The sequence below is a fragment of the Sapajus apella genome, unplaced genomic scaffold (assembly GCF_009761245.1).
Source record: "Sapajus apella isolate SASKATOON/1434 unplaced genomic scaffold, GSC_monkey_1.0 scaffold20, whole genome shotgun sequence".
Lineage (NCBI taxonomy): Eukaryota > Metazoa > Chordata > Mammalia > Primates > Cebidae > Sapajus > Sapajus apella.
In genome coordinates this window covers 12,982,107-12,997,815 of record NW_022436960.1, presented here as the reverse complement: position 1 = coordinate 12,997,815, position 15,709 = coordinate 12,982,107, and the positions used below count along the sequence as shown (strand labels likewise).

General features: G+C 43.3%; 1 protein-coding gene across 2 annotated transcripts; it reads left to right on the top strand.

Moving 5' to 3' along the window:
* Positions 1–965: 965 nt before the first annotated feature.
* On the top strand, positions 966–15,381 carry PSMC1 (proteasome 26S subunit, ATPase 1). Of its 2 annotated transcripts, none has more exons than XM_032287659.1 (11): positions 966–1,066; positions 3,687–3,740; positions 4,316–4,412; positions 6,144–6,268; positions 6,541–6,726; positions 6,913–7,041; positions 7,940–8,036; positions 10,263–10,452; positions 11,427–11,578; positions 12,231–12,385; positions 15,035–15,381. In XM_032287659.1, exons 1-11 carry the CDS (start codon positions 1,064–1,066, stop codon positions 15,167–15,169), a joined length of 1,323 nt encoding a protein of 440 aa, XP_032143550.1. In that variant the 5' UTR covers positions 966–1,063; the 3' UTR covers positions 15,170–15,381. The 2 variants fall into 2 exon arrangements, with proteins under 2 accessions (XP_032143550.1, XP_032143551.1); XM_032287660.1 differs by lacking the exon at positions 966–1,066 and adding an exon at positions 2,423–2,441.
* Positions 15,382–15,709: the final 328 nt, after the last annotated feature.

Below are 15,709 nucleotides of genomic sequence, written 5' to 3'. Positions count from 1 at the left end.
GGAGTGCCATGGTGCGATCTCAGCTCACTGCAACCTCCACCTCCCAGGTTCAAGAAATTCTCCTGCCTCAGCCTCCCGAGTAGCTGGGATTACAGGCAAGCGCCACCACGCCTGACTAATTTTTTGTATTTTTAGTAGAGATGGGGTTTCACCATGTTGGCCAGGCTGGTTTCAAACTCCTGACCTCAGGTGATCCACTTGCCTTGGCCTCCCAAAGTGCTGGGATTACAGGCATGAGTCACCGTGCCCTGCCAGACAGTGCTAAGACTTTCTATTACTGTGTTCTAGTGAGGATGAAAGGGAAGAATTGTACCTGTTGTGTGTTCATAAGGGAAATATTTCTAGTATTTCACAACTAAAATGCCTAAATTAATCTGGAGCAGGAAAAAAATCCATCTCTCCAGTTCAGCAAGATGCAGCATTTTGAGCACTTGTTAATGGAATTTTCAGAAACAGAAGGGATGCTTGCCATTTTTCTGATGTCCTGGAGGATGTAACAAATGATGAACTTTATCAACCAGCTTCAAGATGAGGAATTTGAGACACTTGGTATCATCACAATTCACAGGTCATCAAAAAAGACAGGTTTAGATGACTCATTACACACACAAATACTCCCAGCTGTGAGGGTTAATTTCAGAAGCTGAATAATAACTGACATATTTGTGCAAATGTATATGTCAACCTCCCAGTTCCAAATGTCATCCCAGTTTTTAGAACAATAAAGTTCTTCCCAGTTGTAAATTTTGCCTAATTAAATATTTTATATTTTCACGATTGTCCTAGTTCTTTGACAGTCGGGGCCATTGTCTTAAGTTGTTGACAACCGCCTCATAAGGGGTATTCAAAATTACTTTCAAGTAAAATATTTATAAAGTTCACATCATGTTTATAAATTACTGCGTTGCCCCCAGTCCGCCTGCACAAGCCCTTGAAGCGCAATTTGGTCATCGCAGAATTTGGTTCCTATCGGCTTCCGTAGCGTCCCTAACGATTTCCGCTTCCGGCGGGCCACAAAGGTAGAAGAACTTCCGGCAGCGGCAGCTCCAGTGGCCAAGGCAAGATGGTGAGTGACTAAGGGTTTCTTTCCACTGGTGGTCGTGGTGCGATGGGGTCCCAGCGGCCTGAGGCGAGAGAACTAGGCGGCTGTCCGAGAAACTCGGACTGCTCTCTTCTTCTGCCGGCCTGGTCTTCTCGGCGCGTGGATGCTCCCGGAGAGAGCTCCCTGATGCTCAGGTCCACCGCGGGCCGAGGCCGACCTGCGGGCCTTGCCCGGGGGTCCTGGGTCCGGGGCTTGGCGCAGAGAGAGGGTTCCCCGCGTGGTCCTGTGGGGTGGCAGGACGAGTCAGGTCGCTGGCTTTGCTGCTCCTCGGACCCAGGGCTTTGCTGCTCCGCGGACCCAGGGCTTTGCTGCTCCGCGGACCAGGGCTTTGCTGATCGGCGCTGCGAATTTCCGGGGCGCTTCCTCGAGTCACCGGGACAAGTCGGGCAGGTGAAGGGTGCTGGAGAAGAGGATGGGATTCATTCCACCTGAGGAGGGGAGAGCGGAGTCGTGGAAGGCCTTTCGAGCTGGGGGCATTTGAAGGAGGCCTTAATGACGCTTGTTATGATAGGCGGAGCACAGACAGAAAGGGCCCGTGATGCAGTAGTAAAAATAAAAACAGCTAGCATTTATTCATCAATTCACTAAACAAGCATTTACTTAGCACTTGATGTTTTGTTATTGGTTTAACTTTTGACTAGCTTCTGTTCTAGACACTGAGGATACAGGGAGTGAGCAGGATTGATGAAGTCCCTGCCTTCATGGTGCTTGCATTCTAGAGCAGAAGGCAGACAATAATCAGAAATACGTAATATGATGTCAGGGGTTGAGTAGTCATCGTTGTATGGTTATTGTATAGAAAGGGATAGCATGGAGGGGTAACTGTTTTTGATAGTGTCCATGAAGGTTGCTCTGAGGAGGTGAAATTTGAGCAGACTGAAATTGAAGGAGTAACCTTTGCAGATGTCTGAGGGAAACGTGGTCCAGGCGGAAGATACAGCAAGTGCAAAGGACCTGGGATGGGAATGTTCAACCTGTTATCATGAACAGCAAGAAGGCCAGATCTCATAGAGGTGTTATAAGGGTTTCAGGGTAGTATTCTAAGCATGTGCCAAGTATTTTTCCAGCATTTTCTCATTTATTACAACAGTTCCCTCGAGGTAATTACTATTGTCCTCATTTTGATAAGGAAGAAACGGGAACACAGTAAGTGGCTGTGCTGGATCACAGACCCCATCAGTTTCTTCTAGGGCAGTAGAGAAACGCCCAGGTTGTGGCAACCAGCAAACCTGAGTGTGACTCGTGGCTCTGTCTCTTACAGGCTTTGTGACAACAGGCCTTTAAGACAACAGTCATTTAACCTCTCTGGACCTTGGTCGTCTTATCTGCAAATGAGGGCGTAATGATAGTACCAATGTCATGGTGTTTGTAAGAATTAAGTGGGATAATACTTGGAGAACGTTTAGGACACTGCTTGGCATATAGGAGGGGCTCAGTAATTGGTGTACTTGTTATTTGAGATTGAGAAACATGTAAAATGCCTAATAGATGAACTGTTGGTGTATTAGTTTAGAGGTGCCTGTGTGGAGCTGATTTGAGGAAGCTTAAGTGGGCCCTTCTAATTAGTAAGTTTACTTATCTTCATATTTGAAATGTCACTATTTCTGAGACATTGCAGTGTTACGCATTGCGCTGTAACTGAAGGGTCTCTCAAAATCAGGAATCCTACTGAGTTTATTAATACACTAAGTTCTTCACACCTTAATGATTGCGCCATTGCACTCCAGCCTGGGCAACAAGAGTGAAGCACCTCTTTTAAGGTGATACAGCTTTTCAGATTGAGAAGACCTGCACGAAAGCCCCCAGGCTTTAGGGGTAGGAATTAAAGTGCTATTGGAAGGAAAGTCTTCTGGATCTTGGTGTTATCTAAGTAAGGGGTAAATGGTTGATGATTTTTGAGTGTGTAAAATGACTTAGCTTTTATAGCTATGTATTTTATGGAATATATTCTTGATGGCTTCAGTCTGGTAGTTTTCTATCAAAAAATGTGAAGCGGCCAGGCTTGGTGGCTCACACATGTAATCCCAGCACTTTGGGAGGCCGAGGTGGACGGATTGCCTGAGGTTGGGAGTTCAAGACCAGCCCGACCAACATGGAGAAACCCTGTCTCTAGTAAAAATACAAAATTAGGCGTGGTGGCGCTTGCCTGTAATCCCAGCTACTCGGGAGGCTGAGGCAGGAGAATTGCTTGAACCCGGGAGGCGGAGGTTGTAGTGAGCTGAGATCGTGCCATGGCACTCCAGCCTGGGTAACTAGAATGAAGCTCCTTATTTTCCCCTCAAGAGGGGGTGATCTTAAGACTCTCGGCCTCTTTGGTTATATCTACTTCTCAGTAGAGTTGTTCTTGATTCTAAGATGCAATCAATTGCCAGGTGCACCAGTAATCTACTAAACGTCTTTTCAGGGAAAAAGAAATTCTGTGACACTAAATGCACATATTGATTGCAAGTATTACATCTTGGGTTCAGAAATGTTAAAATGAGGGGGAAATGTTCATGTTATAGACTCACAGGACAGTATGAAGGCGTTCTTTTGAAGTGATCATATTCTGAATTTACATCTGTGTCTGATTTTTCTCCCCAAGGGTCAAAGTCAGAGTGGTGGTCATGGTCCTGGAGGTGGCAAGAAGGATGACAAGGTAAATAAGCCACACTTGTACTGTGATGGAAGCTACGTGTGGGAAATATCATAGGTCTTGGCCGAGAACTTCTGTGGGGATTCATGAATTTTAAAAAGCAGAATGATCCAGTTGTTTTTAAACTAGCCTGTCGTACAGATAACAATAAATATGCTTTTCATGCTTAGAAAAGGTTATTGACCTAACCATCACATAGATATTTATGAGTTATTTAAGTATGTAAAAGCAATGACATTACAGAAGTATTAAATTGCCTATAATTTTGGTGTCCTGAGGTGTGAAGTTCAGGTTACATAAACTTTTGGAATACAACTTCTTAATCCTCTATACCTTATTGGAATAATACGACTCATTGTCACTTAATGTGTATGGTAAAAAGATTACATTTACTTATTATAATCATATTTACTTATTACAATTCCAGGAATGTGAAACAAGTCAGGTTTTTAATAACATCCTAAAAGATGAGGAAAATTGTGGCACCTGAAAATACATGATGGTGGTACAGAAATAAATTTGTGTTTTAATGTGATTTTCATGTGATTTTTTTTTTTCTGCTGTTCTAAAATCTCAAGGACAAGAAAAAGAAATATGAACCTCCTGTACCAACTAGAGTGGGGAAAAAGAAGAAGAAAACAAAGGGACCAGATGCTGCCAGCAAATTGCCACTGGGTAATGACATGGCTCCTCCTTGCCATCTTTCCAGTTCTTAGGAGGAACCATCTCTGCGCATGTAGCTTAGAGCATGGAAGGGGAAATAAGAAGTAGAGGGGCAACTGAAGCTCTCGCTTTGTGAATCAGTTCCACCTAACTCTTGAGTGTGGCATTCCTCTAGGTTGGCATGCAGGTTAACTTTTGTTTTAAAATACAGTATTATATGACTGTGTCTCACTTTAAGAAATGCCACTGTTTTTCTCTAACTGGCTGTTCTAGTGGATTAAAAGTATAGTTTTAACCTGGGGGGCTAAGGCGGGAGAATCGCTTGAACCCAGGAGGCAGAGGTTGCAGTGGGCCAAGATTGTGCCACTGCCCTCCAGCCTGGGTGACAGGGGGGACTGTCGCAAAATAAATAAATTTAAAAAAAATAAATAAAAGTATAGTTTTAAATTACAGAACCCAGGTTGAACTTTATTAACTCAGGTTCCTATTTATTTCATGAAATGAAATGCCACTGTATTGAAATTCAGATCATGCAATGCCTGAAGTTATAATAAAATTTTTCAATGGCTTCCTGCTGAACATAGAATAAAATTCAAACCAGGTAACCTGACCCAGCACACCTCTGACCTGAGCCCTGCCATTCCCCCTTGCTCATTGATCACACTGCCTGCCTTATGTTTTTTTGACTTTTGTATGTATTAGGGCCTTTGCCCTTACTCATCCCCCTGCTTAAAATATTCTTTCTTCTCATGGCTGCCTGCTTCTCATCATCCCTCAGGCTTCAGCTCAAATACCTCCCCAAACCCTCATCTAAATATGCTCCTCCCTGCTTAGAAGGAAAAAGCAGTAATTTAAACCACTTTTTAAAATGTTGTTCAGTTAATTGAAGGGTATCAGATAGTAAAACCAGCCATTAGTCCACCATAATGAATCAGTATGGTATTGGTACAGAAAGAGACAGGCCACCAGAACAGAGTAGGAAGTTCAAAAACAGTCATGTTACATGGATATTTAATACACACTGAATGTACCACTTCAGGTCTGTGGGGAATAGGATGGGTTATTTAATATAAGGGACATGTCAAAAATTTTTGTCCAAAGAAAATGAAATTAGATTCTCAGGTCTTGCCAAATGGATTACAGGTATACATGTGAAAATAAATTGAAAATTCAGAAATTTACATTAGGGAAGAAGAATGTTTTTGAAGTGGAAAAACCCAGAAACCATAAGAGAAAAGGTTGACAGATTTGTCTCTAAAAATGATATTGGCCTGAGACTTAGAAACAAAGCCAAAAGAAACAATATGTGGAAAAAATATTTGCCATATATGCGATAAAGAGGGTTAATATTCCTGATATTTCAGAATTCTACAAATAGATGGACATGTATACAGCCAGCATGCAACAGTGTATACTGACTGAGCAACATGTAGCTTTTTATTAGAACCTATAGGAAAAAATAAACCAGACCCGGGTATCTCTTTTCTTCTTTAAATATACAAACTATTCAGTGTATGTGATTTGGGGCTAGCTCTTTGGTTATAAGCCCCATCCGCATTTTCAAAGACTTGATTATATAACAGCCAAACTCCCCTTTCCATTTGGCACCTGCTTACTTAGGATTACCAAACTGAATTTTTCTGAAGTTCTCTCCAACAAAAACAAGCTTATTTTAAAATCTTAGTATTTTTTCCTTACTTGCAAACCTCAGGCTCCACATATAATAAAACTTTATAATTTCAGTGACACCTCACACTCAGTGCCGGCTAAAATTACTGAAATTAGAGAGAATTAAAGACTACCTTCTCATGGAGGAAGAATTCATTAGAAATCAGGAACAAATGAAACCATTAGAAGAAAAGCAAGAGGTAAGTTGAAAAGTTACTATAATTTTCTTTGTTACAAATTGAATTCTATTTAGAACCTAAAATTGTCAACAAATAAATGAAATTCAAGTAATTGAACTTGTCCAGGCTTTTAGGAAGCATTATTAGCTACCTTTCACAAGCATCAACTGCTTTGTAAATCTAGCGAACTATCAGGGTCATCTACTTTTGGGTCTAGTGTGCTTTTTTTTCTTTCTTTCAGTCTTCTCCTTACACAGTAGTCTGCTTTTTTCCCTTGGTATTTTCATATATAGGAGGAAAGATCAAAAGTGGATGATCTGAGGGGCACCCCGATGTCAGTAGGAACCTTGGAAGAGATCATCGATGACAATCATGCTATCGTGTCTACATCTGTGGGCTCAGAACACTACGTCAGCATTCTGTCATTTGTAGACAAGGATCTGCTGGAACCTGGCTGCTCAGTCCTGCTCAACCACAAGGTGAGGTGATGTCTCTAAAGCCCACAGGAGTGCGTTCTTTTTTCGCTTAGATCCGTCTTCCTGTCCCATGGAAGTAGATCACCAAAGCACTCCTGAGGAGAAAGATGCCGTGATTGGCATTGTTTTGCTGTAAACAGATCGAGTGAACCTCGCATTCCTGTGTTAAACTGTGATGTTTCCTGTTAGGTGCATGCCGTGATAGGGGTGCTGATGGATGACACGGATCCCCTGGTCACAGTGATGAAGGTGGAAAAGGCCCCCCAGGAGACCTATGCCGATATTGGGGGCCTGGACAACCAAATTCAGGAAATTAAGGTATGATTGGCAACCATCTCTGGGTTTTTTTGAGTTTTGGTTTCTGGTGTCCCATTTAGGGTACTCTGGAGTTATTTTATATGTTTGTTTGTTTGCTTATTAATCAAACCAGTAGCTGAGTCAGACCTTGCCTGTTGTGGTATTTTTGTATTTGTTAATACTGAGTTAGGTAATGGAAATAATCAATTGTGTGATAGCTCCTGCAGCAGCGGCAGCTTCATACTTTTTATATGTAGTGGTGAATGAATTGTCTGTGTGAATATGTAATGTTTCTAACTGTGTTGACTTCAGTTGTGTTTACCTGGAAACCTCCAGTGCTTTGTGGAGACAGCATGTGTACTTGCACCCATTTAGACAGTGGTGAGGTCTGGAGCATAATCCCAGTGCCTTCAGTGACCCTGGGGATTGCAGGGGATATGGTCATTGAGGATGGCCCTGGGCTCTCTGCATGTTCTTTCATAGGGAAGTCACTCTGAGCCATCACAGATATCTGCCAGGGACCTCTGAGGCAGCTGAGAAATAGTAATAATGTCCCTAGGTGGGAACAGCCATCAGGAATTCTTTCCCAGTCCTATCTGTAGTTTAATTGAAAAGGGTGAATTTTAGCTTTCTTTAGTCTGTCTTGCTCAAGAAGAGCTCAAGACTGACTTCTAGTAAGAAGTAAAAGGGAAATTGGGGGCAATTAGGAAAATAGAGTGGGTGCAGGGAACTCAAGTAGGGCAGGTGTCATCTTCAGTTTGTCTTTGCTGCTCATAGAAAGCAAGCACATTGCCTCTAAGAAGAGTAATCGAGATTTCTACCTATTTTTGTTGAAAGCAAGATATTCTCGTGTTGCCAATTAATAAGTCTGCCAATAATTTCAGTAAAGCCTTTCATTTATACTGAGTATTTTTCATAGGAATCTGTGGAGCTTCCTCTCACCCACCCTGAATATTATGAAGAGATGGGTATAAAGCCTCCTAAGGGGGTCATTCTCTATGGTCCACCTGGCACAGGTATGCTCTGTTTTTGACACTTTCCAGGCACCCAACTGGTCTCTTGAGCAGCAACATTGGCTAGTTATAATTAGTGAACTGTTAAGTGAGGACACCACAATTCCTCAGTTTAAAACAGGGCTGCTCAACCTTGTCTGCACATTGGAATCACCTTGGGAGCTTTAAAAATACACACATAAAATAAAAATAAAACCTGAGCAGCTTGGTGAAACCCCGTCTCTATAAAAAATTAGCTGGGCGTAGCGGTACATGCCTGTAGTCCCAGCTGTCCTAGAGGCTGAGGTGGGAGGATCACTTGAGCCCTGGAGGTCAAGGCGTCAGTGAGCCATAATCACACCACTGCATTCCAGCCTGGGCAACAGAGTGAGATCGTGTCTGAAAAAAAAAAAGAAAGAAAAAAACTGATACCTGGCCCCATCCCCATAGAGTTTGATCTTTTCATCTGGAGTATGGTCAAGCCTTGGAGCCATAGTGGAGAAATACTACTTTAAAAGCTCTATTCTGAGTGTGGTGGCTCATGCCTATAATTCCAGCACTTTGGGAGGTTGAGGTGGGTGGATGACTTGAGGCCAGGAGTTTGAGACCAGCCTAGCCAACGGTGAAACCCCATCTCTACTAAAAATCCAAAAATTAGCCGGATGTGGTAGTGCACATCTGTAGTTCCAGCTACCCGGCAGACTGAGGCACGAAAACCACATGAACCTGAGAGGCGGAGGTTGCTGTGAGCTGAGATTGTGCCACTGCACTCCAGCTTGCGTGACAGAGTGAGACTGCCTCCAAAAAAAAGCCCTCTTCTGTGGTATCAGATTCATTTGGTAGAGCTCAGGACCTGGAAGTTCACTGCTGTGCAAATTCCAGAGGAAGCACAGTCATTTGAGAGAACTGACAGTGTTCCTAAGAGGATCCGTGCTGAGGGGTGCCCACAATGGAGAGACGGGGAGATGCCTGTACCCAGAGGCCAAGAGCTAGAAGAGATCTGTCTCTTACAGCCCCTCATCTTACAGCTTAGGAAATTATGTTTCAGAGCAGGCGGTGACTAGCCCAAGGCCCCTCTGGGAGTTGAGCTGGTAACAGGGCTGGAGCCGGAACACAGGCTTCCTGTGGGGCTCCAGTACTAACGGGGTCACAGTACAGGGCTGGGAGGCAGGACTGGACAGACAGGTCCATCAGAGGAGTGGGCAGTTTGTTCAGTGATCCCACTGACCATAGAAGCAGCCCAGTGGCTAGACTTGGCTGCTTCTGTACTGTAAGATCCTATCCACTGAAAAGGTCCTGTTTTCTGTTCACCTTCCCTCACTGATGCTTTCAGGGAGCAGTCCAGCCTTCTCATCAGCTACTCTCTACCAGTCTGACTAAAAGGAACATCATTGCCTCATGTGGCAAAGCTGAGCTTTGTGTCAGCCATCCAGTTCTGGGAAGTGTTCCCTGTCACTCACCAGCTAGCCGATTCTACACTCCTCCTGTGCTGGCGTCAGGCTGCCAGTTCTGCCCCTAACTACCTCTGTATCCTGAGGCACCTATCCAGCCCTTGCCAAGATTTTCTCTCACCATCAAAGGGACCCAGGTCTTCCAACTCAAAAATTCTCAAGTTGGACACTCTTTGCTGACTCTTGTTTTTGACCTGAAAGAGAAATATCAGCGAGTAGAGCAGTATTGGAAATATTTGACCTCTTCCCTGAGATCAGTGGGAGGAACTTCCCTTGGAAGCTGTTATCATGTGTCTCCTTAGGACCAAAGCTAGGATTCCCAGACATTTTTTCCAGCACTGATGGTTTTGTAGGAGTTTAGTTTGGCTCTCCAACCCTGAGTTAGATGGATCAGGTTAATGTACACAACTTTGAAGGAGCCCAAGAAAGGCTTACCTAGAGGAAAAAATGAGATTTATTTCATTGCTGGTACAGAGAAATTCTTCGTAGAGTAATTATAGTTCGCAGTTCTTCAGGGGAAACTGGGTCAAGGTTTGAAAATAACCAAGTAAAAAAAGTATTTTCTCATGTATCATGATGAGTTTAGTAAAGTAGCTTAGGATAATCCAAACATGTTAGTAGATGTTTCTAAGTTTCCTCTTATCTACTTAATGGAATGGAATGACATCTGCATTGATGGCATGCCTTTTCAGCATGGGGCCCCGCCTGTTTTTGGTGTCCATTTAAGGTGGTAATGCTATGAGTTTTTAAGTTAAAACAGCACTTGAGGTGTCTTTTTCCTTTTTTTCATCTAAAATAGGCAAAACCTTATTAGCCAAAGCAGTAGCAAACCAAACCTCAGCCACTTTCTTGAGAGTGGTTGGCTCTGAACTTATTCAGAAGTACCTAGGTGATGGGCCCAAACTCGTGCGGGAACTGTTTCGAGTTGCTGAAGAACATGCACCGTCCATCGTGTTTATTGATGAAATTGATGCCATTGGGACAAAAAGGTAGACTTTCTCATACTTATTTTGCCTTGTTGAATGACAGCACCGCCTAGTTCTTCTCTTGAGAATTAATGATCTCAGGGCCCTCCCTGTGGCCACAGTTCTTGCCGTGCGTGGCCTTCTGTGGATGCTTTAGGCTCTGCTCTCCCAGGAGCCAGGTAACAACTGCCCAGGAACTGTGAATGTCTGGAGATTGGTCAGTTGTGAATAATCATGTCTTGAGCACCCACTCTGAGCCAGGACCATCGACCCCAGGGCCACAGTTGTCAGCACAATAGTCCCTGCTCTGGAGGAGCTTACAGTCAAGTTGTAGGGATCAGATGCCAAACATAGAAACAACACATGATCCAATTTCAGGCACAGAAACTGCTATGAAAATGTATGATCTGTAACTTGGCTGATGAGGAGTGTCTTAGTCCATTTGTGCTGCTGTAACAAAATACCTTAGGACTGGTATTTTGTATAAAGAATAGAAATTTATTTCCCACAGTTCTGGGGGCTAAGAAGTCCAAGATCAAGGCACTGGCATTGATGTCTGGTGGGGGCTGCTCTCTGCTTCTGAGATGGCACCTGTTCTGCAGAGGGGACAAATGCTTGGGGCAAAAAGGGCCCATGCTAGTTCCCTGCAGCCTTTTTGTAAGGAATACATGCCTTACAAGAAGGCCTTTATCCCTTTTGATAAGGAACACATGCTGTCCAAGGCTCTGTCTCATGCCTTTCCCCTTTTCCAGGTCGTCTCATCTCTTAATAACCACCCAGTAGGGATTAAATTTCAACACACAAATTTGGGGAAATACATTCAGACCATGGCAAGGGGTGCTGAATTTATTTTTTTCCAAGAATAATTGAGGGAGTGCCATGTGAGTTGAAACAGGAATGTCTGTTAAGGTGTTTTGTCATATAATGAGGTCTTTGCTGTAATTCCTCTTTAGCAGGCAATGAGTTTGGTCTTCATTCCTTCCCTTTTTTCCCCAAAGATACGACTCAAATTCTGGTGGTGAGAGAGAAATTCAGCGAACAATGTTGGAACTGTTGAACCAACTGGATGGATTTGATTCTAGGGGAGATGTGAAAGTTATCATGGCCACAAACCGAATAGAAACTTTGGATCCAGCACTTATCAGACCAGGTTAAATTTGCTTTTGTTTCATCATGGGGAATTAATGTGTTTGTATATTTGTGTTTAAGTGTACTTTGGGAGGACTCTAAAATGATACATGAAAAAACAAATACTGCAGTGAAACTTAAGATAATTTACCAAAAATAGGTCTCATTGAGATGAGAGTTAAAGCATGATATAGTCTGTGCACTTCAGCCCTTTGAATTCCAGTCTTACATCTAGATCTTTTATTTTCCATTATATTCCCTCTTTAGCTTCAAGAATTTGCTTTTTCTGGAAGAAATAATTCTTGTGATAGTTGGATTTGTTCTTTTTACATTCAGGTAGCATCAGAAGAAACTGATTTGTTTGCTATCTTTTGTAATGTTTTTAACAAGATAAATCTGTCCTTTTTCACTGAATATGCCATTCAGGAATTGCTCCTTTCATTTATTTCTGAAGGTACCAAAGCAGAGAGGGTTTCTTTTAAATGAAGAGAATTCAAATGTAGAAATTTACAAACTACAAAAATGTATGTTCACTTTTAAAATTTGGGCATCCTTCCCACAGAATACAGTCTGACTGAAACTTCACATGTGAGATGGGCTGAGGCCTCTTTCTGAGCCATGGCAGAGCCTGGGTCTGGGTGGTGGTGTGACTTTAAAACTTTTTGTACCTACAGGCCGCATTGACAGGAAGATCGAGTTCCCCCTACCTGATGAAAAGACTAAGAAGCGCATCTTTCAGATTCACACAAGCAGGATGACGCTAGCTGATGATGTAACCCTGGACGACTTGATCATGGCTAAAGATGACCTCTCTGGTGCTGACATCAAGGTAAGAGCCTAACCGTGTTCAGCTCATTTCTGGGAATGTGGCCATCATTGCTCTTGGGATGGTGGTTGGCCTGGACAAGTGGGTGTCTGTATTTTAATCATCATATTGGTTTACCATTATATCCAAATGGTATATGTGCTTATTTGAAGTCATTTTTAATGCATTATTTTATGCAGTAAATGACCCTAACTGTAGCCACAAGGCTGAGTCACTGGTATAAAGCTGCCTCCTCCACAGGCGCAGGTAACTTTCTCAAGGTATGTCAAATGTAGCTACTCAGCCCCAGGTCAGGGGAAGAGTGTATCCTGGGAGAACTCTCCCCAGAGCTGCAGAGTGGGGACCCAGCACCCACTATACCTGTGTCCCAGTTTGTGTTCTGGAAGGTTGTACCAGATTATACTTCTTGGTTTTATGACAAATATACATGAGTTAGGACATCTCTTCTCAGCTGACAAGAATTTATAGCAAGTCCTGGCAGCGTTGAATATGAGTTGAAGAAGAGCTGGGTTTTCATGGGGCCTGAGTGCCATGGTTAGGTAGGGACAGCACAGGCAGTGCCTTTCCAAGCCAGCACCTGCCCTGACTGAGCCCACAGATCACTGGCAGCCAGTTCTAGAGAACTACGTTAATATCTCTGTTGGTGAATAAAATCTATCTTCTTTTTTGAAAACTTAAAGATCTTAAAATTTTATTTTTAAGATAACATTGAAAATTTAAGATAAAAACTTAATGAAAGGCCAGGCGCGGTGGCTCAAGCCTGTAATCCCAGCACTTTGGGAGGCCGAGGCAGGTGGATCACGAGGTCAAGAGATCGAGACCATCCTAGTCAACATGGTGAAACCCCGTCTTTAAAAAAAAAAAAATAGAAAATAAATTAAAAAAAACTTAATGAAAAACTTTTGAAAATTTTCAAGCCTTCAGAAAAGTTGCAATAATAGCACAGTGATTTGCCAGTAGTTAACATTTACCCATTTGCTTTCTCTTTCTCATTTTGAGACGGAGTCTCACTCTGTCACCAGGCTGGAGTGCAGTGGTACAATGTTGGCTAACTGCAACCTCTGCCTCCCAGGTTCAAGTGATTTTCCTGTCTCAGCCTCCTGAGTAGCTGGGACTACAGGTGCACGCCACCACACCCAGCTACTTTTTTACTTTTAGTAGAGACGAGGTTTCACCATGTTGGCCAGGCTGGTCTCGAACTCCTGACCTCATGATCTGCCCACCTCGGCCTCCCAAAGTGCTGGGATTACAGGCGTGAGCCACCGTGTGCTGCCTGCTCATCTTTCTATACACAAAATTTTCTTTTCACCCGAACCATTTTAAGTAAATGACCTGATGCCCATAACCAAACAAACTTTTGTGCCAGGATTGTGTTTTTGCCACAGTACGTACTTCCAAAAGTAAAAGAAAACAATGACAATAACCCATGTAACATGTTCATTTGCTGTCCTCTATTTCTTTCATTTCTCTTACCTTTCTAAACAGATGAGACCTAAAACGAAAACATGTAACATGGGTTATTGTTTTCTTTTACATTGGGCAAGTAATTACTGAGAAATTAATAGACCAGAATAAACACTGTAGTATTATTCTATAGTGTAGACACTGCCACTTAAACAGTTTCTAACCAGAATACATGTTCTTTTATGACTATAGGTAAATGAAATACACACTCTCAATTGCCTCTAAGTTTCAGGACATAATTTCATTTATTTCCTAGGAATATTATTTTCTTTAAAGAAAGTGGTGCTGTAAGAATTTCCTGACCTGCCAAGCCACGTAGCTTGTTAGAACCTGAGCCAAAACTGGAACCCACAGCCCTGATCCTTGGGCCAGTCTTAGTTACAGTAACTTCCAGTTTAAGCCACTTCACATCCTTTCAGAAAATAGGATGCTTAAAACATTTTTTTTTTAAAATCAAATGTTTCCTAAATAAGCAATTTGTGTTCATTCTGGGTGTCTCATGCTTTCTTTCAGAATAGCTTTTTTGAGATGAGTTTTGTTCTTGTTGCCCAGGCTGGCGTGCAGTGGCATGATCTCGGCTCACTGCAACCTCTGCCTTCCCAGTTCAAGTGATTCTCCTGCCTCAGCTTCCCAAGTAGCTGGGATTATAGGCTCCTGCCACTGCACCCAGCTAATTTTTTGTATTTTTAGTAGAGACAGGGTTTCACCATGTTGGCCAGGCTGGTCTCAAACTCCTGACCTCAGGCAATTTGTCCACCTTGGCCTTCCAAAGTGCTGGGATTACAAGTGTGAGCTACTGTGCCTGGCCCCGGAATAGGTTTTCCTGAATTCCTTGTTAGAATAAAAAGTATTTCACTTGCTGGGCACAGTGGCTCAAGCCTGTAATCCCAGCACTGTGGGAGGCCGAGGCGGGTGGATCACGAGGTCAAGAGATCGAGACCATCCTGGTCAACATGGTGAAACCCCGTCTCTACTAAAAATACAAAAAATTAGCTGGGCATGGTGGCGCGTGCCTGTAATCCCAGCGACTCAGGAGGCTGGGGCAGGAGAATTGCCTGAACCTGGGAGGCGGAGGTTGCGGTGAGCCGAGATCGCGCCATTGCACTCCAGCCTGACAGCCTGGGTAACAAGAGCGAAACTCTGCCTTAAAAAAATTTCACTTTCTGAATACACTGTTCTTTCTTACAGGCAATCTGTACAGAAGCTGGTCTGATGGCCTTAAGAGAACGTAGAATGAAAGTAACAAATGAAGACTTCAAAAAATCTAAAGAAAATGTTCTTTATAAGAAACAGGAAGGGACCCCTGAGGGGCTCTATCTCTAGTGAACCACAGCTGCCAGCAGGAAAATGGGAGATTTCTCCATCCCTGAAAGGGATGAGGTCGGGGTAACGGAATCCCTGTTCCCATTGGTTTTTATTAGCAAAACATCCTGTGTCTTTTGGAGTACGATGTGTAAGTGCCCATTGGGTGGCCTTCGTCTGTCAGTCACCGTGCAGCAGTCTGCTTCTCAATAAAGTGTGCTCTTTCACAAACACTGGCAGCAGCATGTGGGTGCACCCAGCTGCAGGGAAGCCTCCGGGCAGGAACCTTAGGCTGCGTTCACAAGGAGTGTGGACCTCACTACGCATTCCCCGCATCACACCCCAGAGCCGGTGTTCAGTAATTCCGGGGTGGGAGAGAACTGATCACAGCCACAGAGCCAGGGATATTCACTGTTCAAATAATAAAGGCTGAGTTAATGTGTCTGGTGCTTCCAAAAAGACGGAAGAACAGCTTTCCTTTTCGGAAGTTCTCTGGACCATGCGGGTTCTCAGCACTCTGAGGGCAGATAATAACTACTGGTGTTCCCAAGAGACTAAGGA

Excerpts from the sequence above, each read along its gene's own strand:
- PSMC1 (XM_032287659.1), top strand. Across the intron at positions 10,453-11,426 it reads GATGCCATTGGGACAAAAAG|ATACGACTCAAATTCTGGTG; the intron begins GTAGACTTTCTC and ends TTTTCCCCAAAG. Across the intron at positions 12,386-15,034 it reads TCTCTGGTGCTGACATCAAG|GCAATCTGTACAGAAGCTGG; the intron begins GTAAGAGCCTAA and ends TCTTTCTTACAG.